This window comes from Mandrillus leucophaeus, unplaced genomic scaffold (assembly GCF_000951045.1).
Source record: "Mandrillus leucophaeus isolate KB7577 unplaced genomic scaffold, Mleu.le_1.0 Scaffold285, whole genome shotgun sequence".
Classification (NCBI taxonomy): domain Eukaryota; kingdom Metazoa; phylum Chordata; class Mammalia; order Primates; family Cercopithecidae; genus Mandrillus; species Mandrillus leucophaeus.
In genome coordinates this window covers 1412235-1433913 of record NW_012102976.1, presented here as the reverse complement: position 1 = coordinate 1433913, position 21679 = coordinate 1412235, and the positions used below count along the sequence as shown (strand labels likewise).

The 21679-nt window shown below is 43.4% G+C and overlaps 1 protein-coding gene across 2 annotated transcripts in view; it reads left to right on the top strand.

The window, feature by feature from the left end:
* The first annotated feature begins 8597 nt into the window (after window positions 1–8597).
* Window positions 8598–21679, top strand: part of SPRED2 (sprouty-related, EVH1 domain containing 2) — a 69925-nt gene continuing 56843 nt past the window's right edge. Inside the window, exon 1 of one of the 2 annotated variants that reach the window (XM_011985509.1) lies at window positions 8598–8729. In XM_011985509.1, coding sequence (XP_011840899.1) covers window positions 8659–8729 — 71 coding nt within the window. In that variant the 5' untranslated portion in view covers window positions 8598–8658. Of the gene's footprint in view, window positions 8730–19510; window positions 19732–21679 lie in introns of those variants that run through there. The other variant, XM_011985511.1, reaches the window with a different exon arrangement.

Here is a 21679-nt window from a genome sequence, read left to right as displayed (position 1 = left end):
TCTCCCAAGTAATTGGGACTACAGGTGGACGCTACCGCACCTAGCAAATTTTTTTTTTTTTTTTTTTGAGACAGAATCTCACTCTTGTCGCCCAGGCTGGAGTGCAATGGTGCAATCTCGGCTCACTGCAACCTCTATCTCCCCAGTTCGAGCGATTCTCCTGCCTCAGCCTCCCAAGTAACCGGGATTATAGGCACCCGCCACCATGCCCGGCTAATTTTTGTGTTTTTAGTAGAGACGAGGTTTCACCCTGTTGGCCAGGCTGGTCTCAAACTTCTGACCTCAGGCGATCCTCCTGCCCCCGCTTCCCAAAGTGCTGGGATTACAGCCGGGCCTGTGCTTTCTGATACAATATCATCCCCCCTCTCTGCCTCACCATCTCCCATGGGCATGATCAGTTAACAATTGCTGGAAAAATCAACTTTACCTGAACATTTTTAGGAAGCTATTTGGGATGTCCAGTGTTTTTCTTCCTCTTGAAAAACACTAAAGCAGGTCTACATTTATTAGGGGGAGTGGTGATCATCGTCTGTCTCTTCTACCACTTTGCTCTAAAGGAACTTAAGAGCCCATAAGCATTTTCCCTGAAAAGGTCATGATTTCCAAGGAAACGAGAGCTCATTTAAAGTTTCTAGATACGAAAACCCCAGGTTCTTGCCCTTCTCCTTCTACTTCTTGGTGCCACTGGGTAGGGGATCAAACATGAGATGACCTTCTTCCTCTCTGGTTTCTCCCCACCACTGTATCAGACCAGGAAGGTGAACGAGGGTCATGCTGACTCTCCTAACTCCCATCCCTCTGCCACGCCGCCCCTCCACCGCTGCACTGGCGTGGTTACCTGTGAAGCAACTGCCAAAGACAACATGGGCAGCCTTTGTGTCTGGGTAGCCCGGTTCACAATGGCGGTTAATGGAAGTTCCTGTTCAGACGCCCTCCAGCTCCCCAGAGGGCGTGGGCATCTCCTCTTATGTAAAGGGAAAATCTTAGGAAATTTTTAATTTTTCCTTTAATCAGTCAGCAAAGTCATAAGAGGCTTTGTAAGTATTCATTAGAAGTGGAAAGCAGGCCGGGCGCGGTGGCTCATGCCTGTAATCCCAGCATTTTGGGAGGCCGAGGCAGGCGGATCACCTGAGGTCAGGAGTTTGAGACCAGCCTGGCAAACATGGTGAAACCCTGTCTCTACTAAAAACGCAAAAATTAGCCAGGTGTGGTGGTGCGCCTGTAATCCCAGCTACTTGGGAGGCTGAGACAGGAGAATCGCTTGAACCCAGGAGGCGAAGGTTGCAGTGAGCCAAGATGGTGCCACTGTACTCCAGCCTGGGCGACAGAGTGAGAGTCCATCTCAAAAAAAAAAAAAAAAAGAAGTGGAAAGCAAAATTTCTAGTGAACATGCCATAGAAATTTATAGCAGACCTATTGTGTGTCCAGTTTTGTTCTGAACAGGTGGAGAGGAGGGCACAGAAATGAAGAGGCAATGAACAGGAGCCTGGAACTCCTGGTGAATGGAGGTGTGCAGGAGAGACAGGCAAATGAGTAGGCATACTGTAAATCAGGGCCAGAGAGTGCCTCTGAATGGGGACCCGCCAGGGTGGAAACCGATTTTCTTGTCTTGAAGTCTTCCTTGAGGGAAAGGATGAGTTTCACTGCAGTGAGGAAGAGGTAAGGAGGGCTTTTCTCCGTGGGGGTAGCATCTGCCTTCTGGGGTCGGTCTAAGGGAGGTGTGGGGAAGGGGCCGGCCTCATGGGCCTGCAGCCTATGCTACCACACCAGGCTTGCTCTCAGAAGGGCCCCGCACTTGGTTTAATTCTCTGCTGTTACTGTCTTGAAATTCTTACTAAGTTTTGAACTAGGGATGGCTCCACAAATTATTTTCATTTTGCACCAGGCCCTGCAAATCATGCAGCTGGTCCTGCCTACGGAGATGGGACTGTAAAAGTAGATTTGGCTGGATTGTGAAGAGCTTTGCCCGTCAAGCTTGGGAACATCTGACTTTATTCCATTAGCAGTAGGGAGCCATGGAAAGTATGCTGACAGGGTCGGGAGAAGGGGCACTGGAGGCTGTGAGACCAGGGAGGCCGGCAGTCCACCGAGGGAGGCTGATAACACCATGCTGGGACAGACTCCGACAGCTACAGCTCACACACCTGGTAGAGATAGGCCAGCTCTGGGCACTGGGAAGGAGGCCGAGAGGACCGTTGCAAGTGACTGAGGCTTCTAGCTGAGCTGCAGATCCCGCACATCAAGAATGCAGGAGAAAGAAATCTCTCAGCCAGTGGCAGCGAGGCAGATGTTTTGCAGGAGTGGGGCGAGGCTCTTTCCAGAAAGACCCGGAAATCTCTGGTGGGACAGCTTGTAGAAACATGCACTGCAGCTGCTCAGCTGCAGCAAATGACCTGCAGATCAAGGTTTTTGTCAGTATCGAGAGCTTCGCTAGAACAAATATTCATCCAAAAATAAACTTCCCGTTCTTCCTGTTTTTATAACTTGCCTATTTCCTCTGAGTTTGAGGCTGGGCTCCAGTTCCATGGGTTATTAATCTTCAGAGGATCAAGACCTCTATAGAAGTATTTCCTGTACATGTTTATCTACCCAGCCCTAAATTATATTCTCCAAATGATAAGAGAACTTTTCCATACTGGTATGTCAGACCCCTCCTTAGAGAGATTTCGATTAGGCACCACAGCAAGTAAGGCTAAACCAGAACGCCTTATCCCAGAACATAGGGAACCCACTATCGGTGGAGAGCGGCCTTTGGTGGGTTTTGATGGACACTCAGCCTCCCTCCTCCAGGTGAAATGTAGCTTCTTTCTGGCCAGAATCCTAAGGATATAAAGTATTAGCTATAGTGGGCCCTATTGGAGGATATTTTAAATTCCCTGTTGAATACCACAGGGGATATTAGCTAAAGAAATTCTGCTCCTTTGCAGAGCTCATTGGACCATCAAAATACCCCTCATTGGACCATCACTTGTTCTTACAGCATCTTGCAACTAGAAACAGGGCCCCTGCCCTCATAGACAAGGGAACGAGAGTGAACTTGGTGCTCATGACAGCACAGAGAAAGAGGGAAAACCTCTGTTGAAGCTTGGGCCGAGTTCAGACCTGATAGACAAGTATAGTTAAGCAGGCATGGGCGCTTTACTCTTAGGCCCGGTCCACCTGCCTCTGGAGCCTTTCCTTGCTCTCCTACTTTTTGTGCTTACAAACCCCAAGCTAGCATGCTGGTGTATTTTTAAAACGTAAGCCTTCTTGTATGACTCTTGCAGAGAGGCGGTGGTGACCGGGCTGCGTGGGTGGCGGCTTGTGCCGCAGCGGAACTTGGAGGAAGGCCAGCTGCCTTTTACTAAGGCCTTCCGAGGTGGGGCTGGGATGCCACATTTTTCAAACACACCACTGCAAGGCAGCACCCCTCCACCTTGGAGATCCAGGTGACTCCACTGAGAATTACTGCACCACACCGTGGCTTCTAGACCCATACTGTCAAGTACGTAGTCCTCGCCACCTGGGCTGTTGAACCTCGAAATGAGGCTAGTACTAGCTGACATGGGCCAAAAGTGCAAAATACACGTTGGGTTTTGAAGCCTTATTACAAAAAAAAAAAAAAAAAAGAATGTAAAGTATCTCATTAATGATTATTTTATTTTGGTTACTGTGGAAACAAAAATATTTTAGATATCTTGGTTTGTGTCAACTATGTTATAATTAATGACACCCGCTTTTTAATTACTCTTTAAATGTAACTAGTAGAAAATTTTAAATTTTGTACGTGACTCAAGTTCCATTTCTGTAGGCAGTGCCGCTAGTCTGTGCTGTGAGTTCAGCTGCCAGTTGTGGCTTTGAAACCAGTACATTCCCAGAGGTTCCTCTCCTTAGTGGCCTGGCTGAGGGGGTGACCCCACCCTAACCGTGGACTGCCTAGGGCGGTAGGTGGGGACAACCTGCTTCCAGGCAAAAAGTTAATAATTTAATAAGCAGCTGCAAGAATTTCTAAAAATCGTTTCCAAAGCACCCCTCCTGGCTTTTTTTTTTCTTCCTCTTCTTCTTAGCCTTCTTCCTGGACCAGCCTTCTTCCTGGAAATCTTTTTTTAAATGCAGAACTCTTCCCTTCTGTCCCACATGGGACCTGTGGGGGTGATGGTGTCCAGAGGGGCTATTGTTTTATTTTATTTTCTTGTTTAAATTGTTCTTTTGCCCACAGGTCAGGCTGCTCCAGTAGCTGCCTTTTAACCCTTCCTCTGCAGGACCGTCTCAGAAACCACCCAGCAAAGACTGGGAAGCCACCCTTTTAGACCAGTTCCCCCTCCCTTCTCCCTTTGGAGTGGTTACTCAAGCGCAGACATATATTGGGAAAACACAAGGTGGATGTGAAACCAAGGAAACTCGGGCTTTGAGAAGTACAGAAGTGCAGACCCACAACCGACCTCCTAATGTCAAGCTGGCATTTTAGGAAAAAGGTGTGTGTGGTGGGGGGAATTCCACTGGTGTCTGAAAGCCCCCAAGTAATTCCCTGTTGCAAGGAGGACTCTCATGTTGACTTCAGAGGTCCAGGCAGAACCTGTTGAATTGCACAGTTCCCATTTGCTAGAGGATATTACACAGTGAGATCTCTGCTCAGGCACCCGTGCTGAGGGCTTCTGTCATCAGCCAGTGGAGCGGCCCTGCACCGAGGCACCTCCTGCTTTTACCACATTTTGCCCACCCTGCTGTCTGTCATGTACTGAACCTTTGCTGGAATAATTGCCATACGTGTCAACATGTATTAAGTGCTTGCTGTATGAAGGTACTATGCAAAGTGCTTTTTGCCATGTGCAGCTAACTGGCATGACAAACCCCAAGATGCCCCAGAGGAGATACTCTTGCTTTCCTGTTTTGCAGATAGAGAAACTGCAGGTTAGAAAGATGAAATAAGTTGACCAAGCTAGAAATTGGTGGGCAGGGAACACAACTTGGGCCATGCTGCTTTAGAGCCGCCGAGTGTTTAACTGTTAAGGTGTCATTCTGCACTGCCTGTACCAGCCCATGTATGTTACCGTTCCATTCTGTATGAGCATTTGTCTATTATCAAGACATCTGCTGGTGCAGGCTGGGACACAGCACCAAAGGAGGGTTAAATTCTGGGCTGCCAAACCAGCTGAGCTAAGAGTTAAGCAGCACCGCACCTCTGAGCTTTGCTGGACTAACTTGGTGAGGTCTAGAAATGAGCAAAGGGGTAAGAAAGAGCCGTGTCTGTCTGGAATCAGGCTGCCTATTTGGTTTGACCTCTCAGTGGCTTCATAGGTTGGGCTACTCCTTCTCTGGGCAACAGTTTCCTCAGCTCTAAAATGGAGATCCTAAGAGCGCCTACCTCAGAGAACTGCAATGAGAATTAAAGAGGACACATAAAGTCGAAGTGTACTTGGCACGTCAATGTCATTAATATCATTAAAGCCATTTAATGCTCTTTGATGGAGCATAATCCTATATAAAATAGAAGATATAATCATGTGGCTTGAATTTTTTGTTGTTTTAAGGCACATACGTCAGAGCATGTACCTTTGCATCTGAACACATACGTTTGTATTTGAATGTTGTATCTTTCAAAGCCATGACCTCACCTCAGGAGACTCCTCTCTCAGCTTGATCTCACAGCCGTTTGCTGGAAACATTTTCAGAAGCCTTTGTGGAACTCTTTTCAGAAGAAAAAAAAGAGAAAGTGGGGGCCATACTTGGCACTAGTAAGTATTTATCTTGTAAAGGTAGATTTTTATGTTTATTAGAGCTAAGTTTGGTAAATAAGTCCAGAACAAGCTTTGATCCACTAAAGTTTAAAAAATGGTGCTTAATTAATAGTAAGGATGGAATTTTTTTTTAATGGCTGGCTCATTCATGATTGACTAGCCTTGAAGGCAGTTCCAGAAGAAAGGTTCCAGGCAGCTTTTGACTTCTGATACTGTCTCTGGAACACCAGTAGAGTCTCCTGGGGCAAAAGCTTTAATGACAGGGGTTTGGGGATGAGTATGCAGCCTTGACTAAGATCTACAAGGTTGAGTCTGGAGAGTAAAATTTATCTTATTTACACCTACAGTATTAAGTGACACTGGCATCTGAGTTGACCTTGTCGTTGGGGCTTGCATAGCTACGAATGGGGTCAGTAACAGAGAAGGTTCTCTGCATCTAAGGAGTAGAGTCCAAAACCTGACTTTTGACCTAGTTTGACTTGCTCACTAGGTCTCTTTATACCTTATATACAGAATTCAAACCTGGATATGTGAGTGCAGGTCAAGGGAAGGACCCTGAGGTTGGTATTGAGTCCTTGCTGAGGCAAGGACTTTAGAGTTGGGTGTGTAAGAAGCACTCAGCCTCCTTGTACAGTGCCATGGACAGAGCAGCCAGGGTAGCTGGAAAGCAACACCCAGTTGGGGTGGGTGGAGGAAGAATGCATGTCCCCATGGAACATGATAAAGCAAAGTTCAAGGCTCATGATGACTAATAGGTTCACTAGGAGGATGTGTGACCAAGCAACCTTTGTATTATTTCCTACAGGTGGAAATAAGAGGTGCCATGTTCGTTCTAACCTAAAGTATCTCTTAGAGGACATTGCTATGGAAAAAGTGTAGTGCCTTGGAGTTCGGCTGGGTCAGATTCCAGCCCTGCTCTCTGTTGTGGTGTTGACTCAAGCATAGTAACTAAGGTCTCATGAGCCTCATTACGCTCATCTGTAAAATGGAAACGTGATTACACTTCAGGGTTATCATAGGAGGGAGGGTCATAGGAGTTACATAGATGAGGGGCCTCAACAGATGCAAGTGTTCCACCTCTCCCAGGCTCTGAGAATGACACCAGAATCTATCTTTTTGCCACAAGAAAGTAGGCAGAGGCTCATCGTTGCTCATCAGAGTATGCCACCTGCCACAGGAAAATAGCCCCAGTCTCTTTGTGAGGAGAGGCTTGCAGTCCTAAGAGAATTCTACTTCCTCTTTGCTTGAATAAGACCAGCTGTTAGGGCCCCAGTACTCAGCAGCTATGACAAATTTCACTGCTTAAGACCCCTCGGCCTCATAAAACAGGAGTTTTTCTGTAGCTAACATAAGCTGCTCTCAGCAAGATGCACATTAGCACTTAATGCTCAGGTGGGTGAGGGGGAGCAGTCAGTGGAACACTTGGTATCCACTGCAATCCTGATATTGATAACGAGTCACTTCTCATCTGGCTTTAAAGTAGGTCCAGCTTCTGGTTTTAACCTGTTTGCCAAGTCCCTAGTTTTTACTATAGCTCTCGTGTCATCTTTGATTGCACTGGTAATTTAGGGATGCTCAGCCTGGACGCCAGACTTGGAGGCCCTAGAGAGACAGAAAATCAGGCCAGGGGGGTCCCAGGAAAGGCCCGAGCAGAGAGTATCCAGCTGTCCCTGTCCTTTCTCACTTACCCTTGCTGTCTTCCTGAACTAGTATGTTAGGTTCTCAGAGTACTCATTCTCAAACTTCACTGTACATTAGAAATACTGGGGAACTTTTTAAAATCCAGAAATTCAGGCTGTACCCCAAACAATTAAATTAGGCACCAATTAAAACAACAAAAATAAACCTCCCAGGTGATTCCAGTGTGCAGCCACATTTGAGAACCAGTGTGTTAGCTGATGGAATGTAAAATCGAGTGCAGTTACTTACTGGGTTGACTTTTGTGCAGTCACCAACTCTATCATCTGAGGATCATACAGGACAGAAGTGTCACCCCTGTGGGACCACACTGCCTGTTCTGGTCACTAGTGAGGTCTCAGTGGCATATAGCCATTATAACAGCCCTTTTTCCTTTTTACTATGAAACATTCATAAAGATAGAATAGTATATGCCCACACCCCATGTACTCATCACCCAGCTGTCATTCATGTCTCCTCCGCCCCACCACACACACTTTTTCTCGTATGGAGAGGGTGGACTGCAGTATTTTAAAGCAAATCCCTGGCATATAATTTCATCTATAAATACTTCAGTATGTATTTCCGAGAGATAAGGACTTTAAAACAAGAACCACAATACCATGATCGCACCTAAGAAAATTAACAGTAATTCTTTAATCTCATCTAATACCAAATTCATGTTCTATTTTCTCCAATTTGTCTGAAAAATACCCTTATACATTGGGTTTTTTCCAATTAAAGCCCAAACAAGTGTTACTCATTTTTAGTAGTTTGACTTTAACCCCAGGGTAATTAAACTGTCATTATGTACACACACAGGTAATGATGCATATGCACTTCTGAAAAGAAGTGTAAATGGAATTTGGCTCAGCTGATGTTTACTGGATGGGCTTTCTCCTCCTTCCTTCCTTAGCCCTTCTGGTGGGATCTTGACATGTTACAGAGGAAATACTAATTGAAGCCCCAGCCACAACCACTTCTGTGCTCTGCTTCTGCCTAAAGGCATGTTCCCTTTGGTAAACTTAGAATAGAACCTTCAGGATGCGTGTGGAAAGACAGTATGAGTCAGCTCCGTGGACAGAATTTCCTGCCCCTTTGCTAGACGCTGTGTCTGAGAAGTGCTGGGACTGCCTCCTGGGTTCCTCTCTGGTCTCTACTGAGGACTGCTGCTTTGACAGTTACCTAGGGAGTTGCCCAGGACTTGTGTTCTGATGGAAGGACCAGCCAACACCCACACAGCCCTGCTTTCCTTGGTGTGCAGATGGCTCTGTGCAGCCTTAGCTCCAGCTGGGCATCTGGGTTCAGGTCAGACGATGACCAGGAAAGGAGGGCGTGGCTTTCTGCCCTCTGAGGTAACACCTGCCACCTCATCAGTCAATGCTTTGCCACAGTGTTCCCCCTCTATGAGATCGAATGCTGTTAGAATTTCTTAGAGTCAGACGCTACAGCTTGAATGGGTGATGAGGCTTTGAGGGGGTGAGGCTTTGAGGGGGTCGGCAAGAGGAAGATAAGGATGGAGAATGGGCAGCCTAAATAATCAAACTGTATCACTCCTTCCACAAATACCAATCCAATGCTACCACATATGCGTCATTCATTATCTAACCCAACAAATCTAAATTTTGTTTTGTTTTTCTGTAGCTTTTCTCTTCTTTAGAAGGGCTTTGTCTTGATTTCAGATGGGTTTGCAGTTGCAAGATTTTCTTCTTTCTCTGTATCATGGTCAGATGGTTACAGAACAGTAAACAAACATCTTAATATGTAAAGGCAACTCTAATGTATAAGGTTATTTATCACAGGATTATTTTAACAGCAAAAAGTTTGGAAAACACTAAATGTTCACTAATAAGGACCTAGTTAAATAATTGTCATGGTACATCCTTATAGTGGAATACGGTGCAGATATAAAAAGAAAATGGATTAGGTTTTTTTTTGATGTGGAAAGACTGGGAAGAGATAAACAGTAAGGTCTAGAACATGTGAGTAACATTCTTGCTACCCCTTTTTTGTGAGATGAGGTTGCGAGAGAATACATGTTTATATTTGCATAAACCCTAGAAGGATACACAAAGCAACCTTTAAGAAGTGGGTACCACTGGCATGCGGGGTAGGAGAAGGAATGGGGCAGATGGGATGGTGGGAGTACGCCTTTGTATTTTGATTTATGAATCAAATCAATGTGATACCTATACAGAACAGTTAATAAAATTAAAAAGAAAAATGCATCTATTTTTACATTGTACAGATAAATTAATGGCTTTATTATGCCCCAGTTAATCTGTTTTGTAAGCTTCTGACCACTGCTTATCCACATTTAAACAGTCCAGAATCTGCTCTGAAACGGACCCATGTAACCAGCCCATGGAATGCATGCCCTATTCTTCCCATGATGTTTTCCTCAACAACAGATTATGAATACGTGGTTGACTCCTGGACCCCGTGGTCTTTTCCCCTTCTTCACCCTGAAATATAAACTGAGCTGACAGCCTCTAAAGTTTAACTGTAGGGAACAGGGAAGGCAGGTGCCTATGTCCCACAGCACAATGGGCTTCTGTCTTCTGTCTCTGGAGGAGGTGCAGTGGAAGGATAGGGAGCAAAGGCATGGCCTCCTCTCCCACCTCAGTCTCTCAGTGCACTCTTGCTTACCTGTTGGCATTCTGTGCACCATATCGTCTGTATGTTTGTGTTTATTTCCTGCTTGTCCTGAGTGGTAGCAAAATCTGTCTGAACTGAACTGGTCCCACCCTAGTAGCTTTGGAATGTTCAAATGTTAAGACTTGCTCTTCACACTCGGCACATTCTTAGCATGGGGGGCAATTCCTCCAGGGCTCATGGGAAACAAACAAATGAAATCCATGGAACTCTTTTCTCCATCTTGAGTGGAGAAAGAGGCAGAGAAGATCTTTGGGGAAACTTGAAACAAAGAACCTGTGAGAGTGAACCTTGTTTAAAAGTGTTCTGAAAGATGAAATTCAAGGACACTTGGGATCTATTCTCGGCTCTGCCACAAATGTACCTCTTCTATTTTATTCCAGTTTGTGCAATACTATTAGGTTTTTACCTACAGAATAAGTAGAGCCCACATTGGTTGTCCATTCCCCTTACTGTTTCTTCTTAGCCAGCTGACACTTTAATGAAACTTGAGAACTGTCCTTTTAATGGCAGCTCAATGAAGAGAATGGATAAGCCCTCCTCCTTTGGCCCCTTTCTTCCTTGAATGAGGACTATAGTGAGTACTGTTCTGAGGATGAGTGCTGGTCAGTTGAGATTCGATCAGGGACTTGTTATCTCTCCTACAGATCTCTGTCCCTTCTGAATAGGGTTACACACACAGTGGAAATCACATGTGGTCACAGCTACCTGAGACCAGCATACAAGCCTTCGCCTCTTCCTCCAGTGCTGGGAAGGGTTAATGTTCCTGTGATGGAGTGCCAGATGAAGTCATTGGCTGGCATTTAGGAACCATGTTGACAAATGAGTATGTGCTGCAACTTTAAATGCTTGAGGCACATCAGGGGTGGCAAGGTGCGTGGACAGGGGTCCCCAAATCTCAGCCAACTCCAGGGTATGTGTTCCTCAGAGGAAGGGCCTCTACTCTCTACATGTTCTCAGTCTCTTGCTGAGTGTGCATTGTTCAGTTGAGAAGGGTAACTGTGCACCTATGAGACTCCCTTGTAAAGCCCTCAGCTGCCAGATACAGCAAGCTTCTTTTCTTGGTGAGGTGCTTTGGATCCCCACTTCTCTCCCCTCTCCCAGCAAGCTGTATTAGGCTCTCTCTTGGGGATACCTGAGAGGAGGAGATACTCGAAACAAGTTGGGTGCTCTCCACACATGCCTCCCCTATGCAGAATGCAGGTGAGCCATGGGCAGGAAGTTGGGCCCCAAGTCAGTGGTCTGTATGCTTTATCTGATAGTTTCCCATCTATTAACCAGTGAGCCCTGGCTCACATTCACTGGCCTATTTTTTAAATTTCTGATAGAGCTAAAATGTTTGTGGCAGAGCCAGAAAGAACTTTCAAGTGTTTAGTAACTTTGGCTGCCCTGCTGGTGATTTATTTAACCTACCACCTGAGAATTCTCATCCAGGTAAATATCCTAGATGTGATCATCTACTTTTAATTCTGGAATCATCGGAAACCACAAAGTTAACTGTGACAGAATTTTGGGATTGGTTATAGTTAGGTAGCTGATCTTAGTACGGAACAATGAGTTTACAATCTGAATTTAGAATCTTAGTAAGGAACAATGAATTTAGAATTTAGAACAATGAATTTAGAATCAGGCCCAGTTCTGCCTCCTGCAATTAAATTTGTACAAGGAACTTGATCAACAGCTGTAATTTTCTCTTCCATCAAGTATGCTTGGTCTGGACCTAGGTATTTCTAAGGTCCAGTTTAGAATTCCAGGCAGCTCTTCTAATTCTGTAGTTAAAGTTGGGGTTCATAAGGTGTGAACCTCATAAATTATTTATTTGCCCCTCTGGGGAACTGAACGAAAGCAGAAGAAAATAAAATCTTGCTAAGCCCTGTGCACTATCTCTTTTGTTTTTATCAGGAATGAATAAATAGAAAAACAGGGGAATATTATTTTCCAGTAATTTTTTAAATGGATCTCAGTGGCGAAAAGTATGTTAAGTCAGCAAACGTGCCTCACATACTGTGGATGCCTGTAAGACTCTTACATTCCTCTGCCTAGATGTATTTCAGGTGAATGTTTTTCTTTGCATTTCCTAAATTTTCTGTAGTGAATTTTCCTCTTTTTGTAATGAAGAAAAAAATACACATCACAGAAGTTTGCTATTGTCATTTCTTCCCATCATATAATCCTTATCTCTACCCCCTGTAGAAGCCAATAAAGGATAATGTGTGTTTGTTGAATGAATGAAGAAACCCAGTCTCCCGTGGGTTTATCATGTGCCAAATGCGGAGCTACAAAAGGAAAAATGAACAAGAAAAGACCTAGAGAATCTCAAGTCCAGTGGTAAAGATGACATGCAAGTCATAACAAAATGCTGTAATTGTGGTACCAATTACCATGAAGACAGAAGAGGTTGTGCTGTAGACTCTGTCTCCCTATCTTGGGTCTTTTTCTGGGATAAAAGTCCAGTGTAATTCTAAAACTCAGTGCTTGCATATTATATAACCATAACTAATGTTGACATTAGCTGCTGCTGTTGACTAATGTTTGTTTGTAAGGAAAAGTGAGTTCTAGCTTTGGGGTAAGATCCACATCCTTTTGGACTGGTGTGTGAGTTTTGTGTGGTCTCTTAGATCCAGCATCAGGGACATAGCTTTCCTCCCAATCCATTGGTCTTGATCCACCAACAGTGCCCAGCCTTCTTTCCACTCCCCTCTTCTTTATGGGGTACTTTTATTATTAGGCAGTTTTCTCATTTCGCTGTGTTGGAGCTTCAAGTACTAAACTAGTTTAAACCCTGCATTTTCTAGACAAGGAATTTGAAGCACAAAGAAGTTCAGTGACTCTACCTCAGGTTGTATAACTAGTGGCAAAGCTAGGCCAAAGCTACTGCCTCTCAATAGAATAAACTTGCAAGATGTCTAACTCCATTAATTGTGGGCTGTTTACCTAGGGGAATGATTACAAAGTATCGTTGAAGGCTCTTAGAAGACATTTCCATGTCCACAGCTGTATAGGCTTCTGACAAACAGATAGCTTCCATGTGAAAGGTTTATTTAGCTAGGAATCTGTCTTGGATAAGTTTTTTGTGGCCAGCATCAAGGTGAGTAACAGATTTCTCCACTGAAGACTATTCTTAGAATTGTACAGAGCAGCTTCAGGTCTAATTCTGGCTTAGAGGTAGGGAAACAGCAGAATGGGTTGAGCTGGCCTGAGTGGCAGATTTGGGTCTAGCATGCTTAGTCCAGTTAATGATCCTCTTGGTGCAAGTGCACCTTAAGGAATAGGCCATTCAACTTTAAGCTGATTTCAAGTTCAGACTTCATTGTTCAGCCTGTCAGGTGCTAAATACATTAAATGATCACTCCTTAACTCCCTTTATCTCATTTCCAAGACTTGAGTTAACCCAATCCCTTGAACTTCAAATTCCACCTCTAGATCTAGACTTGGTCTGTCTGCAACCAGGTCTGAAGCCAGGCCTTGTCCTGGTTGGTCCTCAGCACTCTTTTGCCAGACTTGAAGGGGAAACTGGTCTCCTCTCATAGACACCTGGCCTCCCTCAGCCACATAATCAGCACCCTGAATGCCCCAACCATTCCCTGTCATTGCTAATCAAGCCCCTGGCTCTTCCCATGCTTTCCCAGAGTGACTTTCCCATATTTCTGATGTATTTTGGATTCTTCCTCTCTCATCAGTCCTGCTGCATTTGTGTAACATACTGTGCAGGAGAAACTCAGACTATCTAGACAAAGCCTGTGTACTAATCCAACCCCCTATTTTCCCTCCACACAGTCCAGGAACAAAATTTATGGGTGTGATGATAGAACCCCATGGAGCACCCCACACAGAGTTGGCTTTGGGAGAATGTGAGTTCCCTTTTCCTTTCTCTAAAGAAACCTGGGCTGAAACCACAATCCTAGCTCTGAAAGATCCTTACATTATAGAGCCTTTTTTTTTTTTTTTTTTGAGACAGAGTCTCACTCAGTCTTCCAGGAGGGAGTACAGTGGTGCAATCTCTGTTCACTGCAACCTCCACTTCCTGGGCTCAAGTGATTCTTCTGTCTCAGCCTCCCAAGTAGCTGGGATTACAGGCGTCCACCACCACACCCAGATAATTTGTGTATTTTTAGTAGACGGGCTTTCACCATGTTGGCCAGGCTGGTTTCAAACTCCTGAACTCAAATGATCCACCTGCCTCGGCCTCCCAAAGTGCTGGGATTACAGGCGTGAGCCACCAAGCCCGGTTGAGCCTCTTACTTTTTTTTTTTTTCCAGTCTACTTGGCATAATAACCCATATGCATTTCATCTGCGAGAGCCAGGTCTTCTGGCTCTGGCCAAGCTGAACATCCCCAAATTAACCCTGAGCTTTGGAGAGAGCTTTATTTTACCTCTCTTGCCAGCCTGTTACACTTTAAGAAACATAGCTGAAAACTGACTTAGCTTCAAGGAAGATTTGTCACTGTGTGTTCTGAAGTCCTGCTCTACCAGGTAACAATAGACATCATCTGCCTCCCCTGCCTCCTTGACCGGCCCTCATCATTCTCGTCAGTATTTAACACAGGCATTTCTCTATTGGATTGACTTCTCAAAGATGTTGATATTTGCCAGTAAGGCAGCAAGTGACCACCAGAAAGACACTGTGTATATCTAAGTATACCCCAGTTTAATCTGTTCAAACAGCTGGCTGAGACTTCTTTTTTTCAAGAGAACATAACTAAAGGCAGCTAGAATGGTTTCTTTTGTTCAAATTTCCCCTCCCAGAGACCAGTCCCAGGAGTTCCTTCACCTGCATTATCCATTAATGCTGTGAATTCATTTCCCCCAAATAAACAAGCTTTCCTGCCAAAGAAAATATGCAGTATGATTGGATGCAGGGGTATGTCTTGGGACCTGATTTTGAGGCATGTTCTTCATTTTTCTAGGTTGGTCCTCATTCTCCCTTACTGAGCTCTTATGCGCAGGAACAGTGTGGCTGTAGCCCTCATTTCTGAAGGTCCTCACTGCCTTGTTAATCCTGTGTGTGGCTATTCAACCCCCTTGAAAGCATCCTTCATTTCTGTTTGCTTAGTTTCCTGCATGCCTCTTCCAGATCATCTTTCACCTCTTGCTTCCACCTCTGGGGACATGTGTGGTTTCTACATAATGCACAAATGTGACTTCGGGGGAGGGGAAGATGGCGGTGGACTCATACACTTCAGCTGGAGTCACTGGACTCTGAAATAGGGGAGGTCCTTTCTGAGTGGGCTGGTCAGGGAAGAGGGGAGGTGGAAAGACCAGCAGGCAACCTCAGGCACTGTAGATACAGTGCCTGAGACAGAAAGCTATGTATGTGTTTTGCATTATAAGGAAATCGTGAACTACAGCTCCTGTGGACCAAATCACCATAAATAACACTCTTGTATCTGATTCTAAATTGAGACATTGAGGAGAATAAGGTATCAACAATCAACATTTCTATAGGAAAAAGATCTGGTTCTTTATTCACTCAAATGTTGATCACCAGGGGTCAACGAACTTTCTCTATGAAAGTTAGATGGTAAATATTTTCAGCTTTGGGGACCATATGGTTTCTGTCACAGCTGTTCAGGCCTGCCTTTGTAGCTCTCAAGCAGCCATAGACAGCATATAAACACTCAAATGTGTTGCTGGCCATAATTTGCCCACCTCTGAGAGAGTCTAAATTCATAAAATTTACTAATATCATTATTATTGTTGTTCACATAAATTGACGAGTGTTCTGTATGTGGCCAGGCTCTGTGCTAAGTACTTGTTGCGAATGGTCGCATTTATATCATTCAAAACAATTCTGTAAGATTATTAATAGCGTTGTATCCATTTTACAGGTAAGGAAGCAAAGGCTTAGAGAAGTTAAATAACATTAAGTGTGGGCAAGGCTGAATTTTGAACCAAGAAAATTTCACTCCAAGCTCATGCTTTATACCACTACACAATACAGTCAGCCTATAGTACCTGCATCATTGATATCCACATTTGCTTTTAGATCCTGATTGTAGCCAGTATTTGGACTTGTTATATACATATATAGCTAAAGTTTTGCTTTACAGTTAGAGCTAATTTTGCTTCTTACCTGCCAAGGATCAGTGCTAGGAAATGAATACGTGAAGGCCTGGAGAGCTCAGAGGCAGAAGACATATATGTCCAGGCTGGTTTCCAGGTTCTAAGACACCGTGCTCTGAAAATAGTGAGGTAGAGCCAGGCTTGCAGCAAGCTATACTACTCCTTGGAATGGCCTCACCCAGGCCCAGCGCTGGCATGAGCTGCCAAGCCATTGCACACAGGTGCAGGCTCCTCAGCTGCTGGTGGCACAGACCACACTAGTATGATCAGGGGAGACTGAAAGTTGCATAATTAAGTTGTTTTCTAACTACTGGTATCATTAGCATGCAAGTTGACCAAACAGAAATGTCTGTTAAAGACGGCAGGAACCATGTCTTTGTTGTTACAATGAGTGAAGAAAACTTAGAGTAAAAGTAAAAGATCAGGGGAAAAGCATCCCATATGCTATCACCACCAAAGTTCTTTCTTCAGGCTTGTTGGAATGGTAATGGGGGTTGAGGGTGGGGATTCTGTGGTCAAATAAGTTTGGAAAATGCAAGCCTAGAAAAACTTGAACAATATTCTCAAGAATATAGTATGATGTTTTCCCAAAATATGTGTGTGTGTGTGTGTGTGTGTGTGTGTGTGTGTGTATGTGTCTCCCCTTATAAAAATGTTTATAAGGAATATCCTTTGAGAAACCCAAACCCAGAGGCATTTCCTAGTGTTAACATTTTGGTAAATTTCTTTATGGTCCAAGATTTTTCAAATGGGTGGGCATGTCAGCAGCAGTAACTGTGGTGATTATTAAATACATTTAAAAACTTTTTTTTCTTTTTTCTTTTTTTTTTGAGACATGGTCTTTTGCTCCATCACCCAGGCTGGAGTGCAGTGGCGCAAACATACCTTACTGCAGCTTCAGCCTCTCAGGTTCAGGCTATCCTCCTGCCTCAGCTTTCTGTGTAGCTGGGACGACAGGCATGCACCACCATGCCCAGCTACTTTTTGTATTGTTTGTAGAGACAGGGTCTCACGTTGTTGCCTAGGCTGGTCTCCAGCCTCAAGCAGTCCTCCCATCTCAGCCTCCCAAAGTGTTGGGATTACGGGCATGAGCCACTGTACCCAATAATCTCTTTTTTTATTTTTTTAGGAATAAGGGTTATATATATTCATTCCTGTGTGTTTGTGAATGTTTAAGTTCATTTTGAAACAGTTCATAATTACAGAAATGTTGCAAAAATAGTATGAAGGACTCATTTCCCCATTTGTTACCATTTTACTGTCTTTACCTTATTGTGTGTGCATGTATGCACACATTATTATTGCTATTATTTTTGTATTTTTCATTACTGAAATCTGAATTATAAAATTCTTCAATGAACTGTGAACTTACTTCTCCAAAATACCACAGAAACTCAAATTAGACTAGAAGTTTATTAATTTCCCCCATTTCTAGCTGTTGCATTAAGGTAAATTATGCTTTTCAGGTGTGTGAAAGGTTATAAAATTTCAAGGAAACATTTTGATAAGGCTGCAGCCTACAGTCCTCATGAGGAAAGAATTGTCAAATCCAAGGAAGTCTTCAGTTCAGGCCCAGGCAATCCTAATCAGTCTGGATTAGTGGGTTGTAATTTGATGTTGGATGGGACTGTCCCAGCCATTTGGAGCCAGTTTGAAGTCCTATTAGACAGGGTCCTTTAAGAATTAGAGTCAGCTGTTTGCTGAGGTGGGAACCTCAGCCTGAAACATGCTTCCGTTTTTAAGTTTCAGGACTAAGGAGGCCATGCAGGAGCTCTGGGCTTTAGTGACCCCTGTATTTTGTTTCCTGTGGTGACTTGTCATGTTTTCACAGCGCATCAATGTGGATAGTTTTTAAAGTGACAGCCAGTTTCAACAGTGGTTTTATTTCACATACATTGGAGCTTCCATATCTGGACTTTTTTTTGTCAGCCACTAAATCAAAGCTCTTCCTCCTCCAGATGGTTTAAGACACCCAATTTGAACATTAAGTGATTCAAGCAAACACTGTGCCACATTACCAAAGGACCTGTTGGTTTAAGAGACTATGGATGTGACTTACATAACCTCTCATGGAGCATTTCCAAAACCTTATAAGGAAGCTGGATATAGTCACCTCTACTTCATAATGTTAACACTGAGCTCACGAACGAAGCCAGGGCTTGTGTCCTCAGAGAATGCATAAGGAAACGATCACCAGATCGCCCTGGGAGAAGGCACTAGGCGCTTGTTCAGGAGGTTGATGCAACACTCACAACAGCCATAGGACACGTGTATCATACCTCCCAGCTGGAAGGCAGAAACAACTTCAAGTTCAAGTTCAGCTCCCACACCCACAGGGCCGCACTGTGTAAATGGTGCCCTCCACTCACATGTGTGGTAGCTCTATACCTAACTAGAAAAGTGCCTTGTTTAGGTATAAATTAGATGGAAAAAAATATTTTTTAATTTTTAAAAACATTTTGTTATGAAAATTTTCAAAGATACTTCAAAGAAATACAGTCAGCCTGCATATATGCACTACACAGATGAAACCATTTATCAAGATTTTGCCACATGTCTTTACCCCCTCCCTTATTTATTTTTTTGCTGAAATGTTCACAAGAAACCCCAGATATCATTTTACCCCTAACATACTTCAACATGCCTCTCTTAAAAAGTAGACATTTTATAAACACAATGTCACTATCCCACCTATAAAATTAATCCAGGACCAACATTTTGATGTGTACTTTTTACATAGCTTCTGCAGCTGGGTCACCTCAGAGCACAAGAATCATTAAGTCCATGCCTACACGAATTCAGCTGATAACTTTTTTTTTTTTTTTTTTTGAGACGGAGTCTTGCTCTGTCGCCCAGGCTGGAGTGCAGTGGCCGGATCTCAGCTCACTGCAATTCTCCTGCCTCAGCCTCCTGAGTAGCTGGGACTACAGGTGCCCGCCACCTCGCCCAGCTAGTTTTTTTTTTTTTTTTGTATTTTTTAGTAGAGACAGGGTTTCACTGTGTTAGCCAGGATGGTCTTGATCTCCTGACCTCGTGATCTGCCCGTCTCGGCCTCCCAAAGTGCTGGGATTACAGGCTTGAGCCACCGCGCCCGGCCTTCAGCTGATAACTTTAAAGAGAGGGATCCTTGCTCTCAACTTTGTACAAAATTCTTTGTTTTGGGGCTGGGGGCGGGTGAAGAATTTGCACTTGTGGTTCTCCAGAATGTAATCTCAGGTATTGAACTGTGCCATTTGCTTCCTGGGCATTTCATCCTCTCATCAATGATTGATAATCATAACTTACAGGAATTTTTTTAAACAATATTTTAATTGGAAAACGCATCTGTCAGCTGTCAGGCTTCCAGTTTCCACTTTTGAGAAGCAGGATGTTGAATGTGAGTAATGACACAACAGGCCTATAAAATGCGGACTAACCCTCAGATGACTCATCCAGTACAATGCAGTATATTTGTCAAGGAGACTGAATCATATATGGGGGAAACCACTTCTCAGGCAGCCAGCTGGTTCTCAGGTCAGCAAGAGACGATCCATTTTTATCGGAAGCTTTAGAGTAGCAATAATGCTAACACCCAGCACTCGGGCTCCACAATGTAGAGGAAATGGCATCGCCTGGCAGGTACGTGCTTACTGTTTACATGAACTTTATTTTTTCGTTGTTCTCTTCTGCTTAACCTTTCTGGTGCTTGCTTTTAGCATTTTTTTAAAGGAGAAAAATTATCCTAGTTGTAGAAGACCACGGTGTGTATGTTTGTGTCTGTGTGTGCCCACGTGCAAGGACAGATAGGTAACCTCTGGTCTGTTGATAGACACAGGACTCTTACCCCCTCATCCCTCTTTCTGAAAACAGATTTCTCCTTAGATGTTCTGATAGACTTTTTTTTTTTTTTTTTTTTTTTCTTATTAAGTCCTGAATCTAAAAGATGCTGCCTAGGAAACAGCTTGCAGAGATGGTATACCTTTTGGGTGGGTAGTGTAGAGCTTTAAAAAAAATGAGTAAGCAGAGGTGAGCTGAAGGAGGTGGTCTAACAATTACTGTTGTGTTATGTTGGATTTCTTTCAGTACTGTGCTTTTTTCCTACCCCCAAGATGCGTGACTTAATGCAAGAAAGCTTTTATTCCCCTACCGAGTGAATAGGGTGGGTTTTTTTGTTTGTTTTGTGTTTTTTTATAAATCACAATTTGCTCATACTGAATTCATGCATTAACTTTTTCTAGGTGGGAGAAAGGGTAGTGGGGATTTGGTAGCAACATTTAATTATAGCGTTCACATGATCTGAAGGATCATTCTGCATAATTGGGAGGCCGTGTCTGCCTGTCTGACCCTCTCTCTTTCTTCACCCACTAAATTTAAACAATGTCTGACTAGTTAAAGCACATATCTTATTTATTTGAGTGTATAAAACATTCCTATGTGTGTTGACAGTCTATTCAGTGTCTCCTCATATTTTAAAAAAAATACTTTGTGAGTCTTGCTTGTTAGGGACAGATGCTATAGTTAGTTTATAGCAGTACTATTTATGCTTTCCTGGTCTGTCTGTCCAGAATGGCTAGGTCAGGACCTATAACACAACTGCCCACAAATTTGCCTAAGATTTAGCATTTGTGGAGCAGCCCAGTGTATAGCAGTAAATCCTGTTATCACTCAGAGAGCATTAAAGAGATCTGGGGTTACCAAGCTGGAAAAATAGGCAATCTTTGTTTCTCTTCCCCTTTCTTATAAAGCCCATAATAATGACTTGTTTTCCTTGAAGTGTATGAATTTTAAGCTGTCAGTAAATGCGTTCAATTTACTTACTTAACTACATTCAGAAATTCCTATAATTTGGAAAGCCAGGATGAAGGGAGTTTGTTTCTGTTTGTTTTGTAGATTAAGGGGTGTACTTTTTATAGAATGGCCAATTTGTTTTTGGAGACAAGACTATCTCCAAATTTCATTAATTTTGCATTCTATAAATGAAAGCCACCTGTTATGCTGTAACGTGCTAATTATGGTAGAGGACAATAATGAGGAAGAACAGTATTTGAAATATGTGGGGGTTTTGCTAAGAATTTTCCTGCCCACATCTGTAGTGCTTATTTTTATATGTGTATACATGCATATATAGTACATATTTAATAATAGCACTTGGTGACATTAACAAATACTTCAGATTCAAAGTGAGGGCCATTTTTTATTAACAACATTTTTTTAAGTTGTGAAAGGAAGGCTACTTTAAAAGTGTTATTGCCATGTTATAGTAAACGAGTTGTTTTCTTACAGTTTTGGTGAATGCCACACTCAACTTAGGGTTCACTTTATCACATTCATTAGAAAAATATAAATTAATTTTGTTTTATTTTAAAGACAGAATAGCTAATTTCCTGTGCTTTCACGGAAACATTAGGTTGCATGATAGCATTTTTTTTCTCTTTGAGGCCTATGGTAAATGATTATAGTCAGGGATAAAAAAAAAAATTCTTGGCTGGGCACGGTGGCTCAAGCCTGTAATCCCAGCACTTTGGGAGGCCGAGGCGGGCGGATCACGAGGCCAGGAGATCGAGACCATCCTGGCTAACACGGTGAA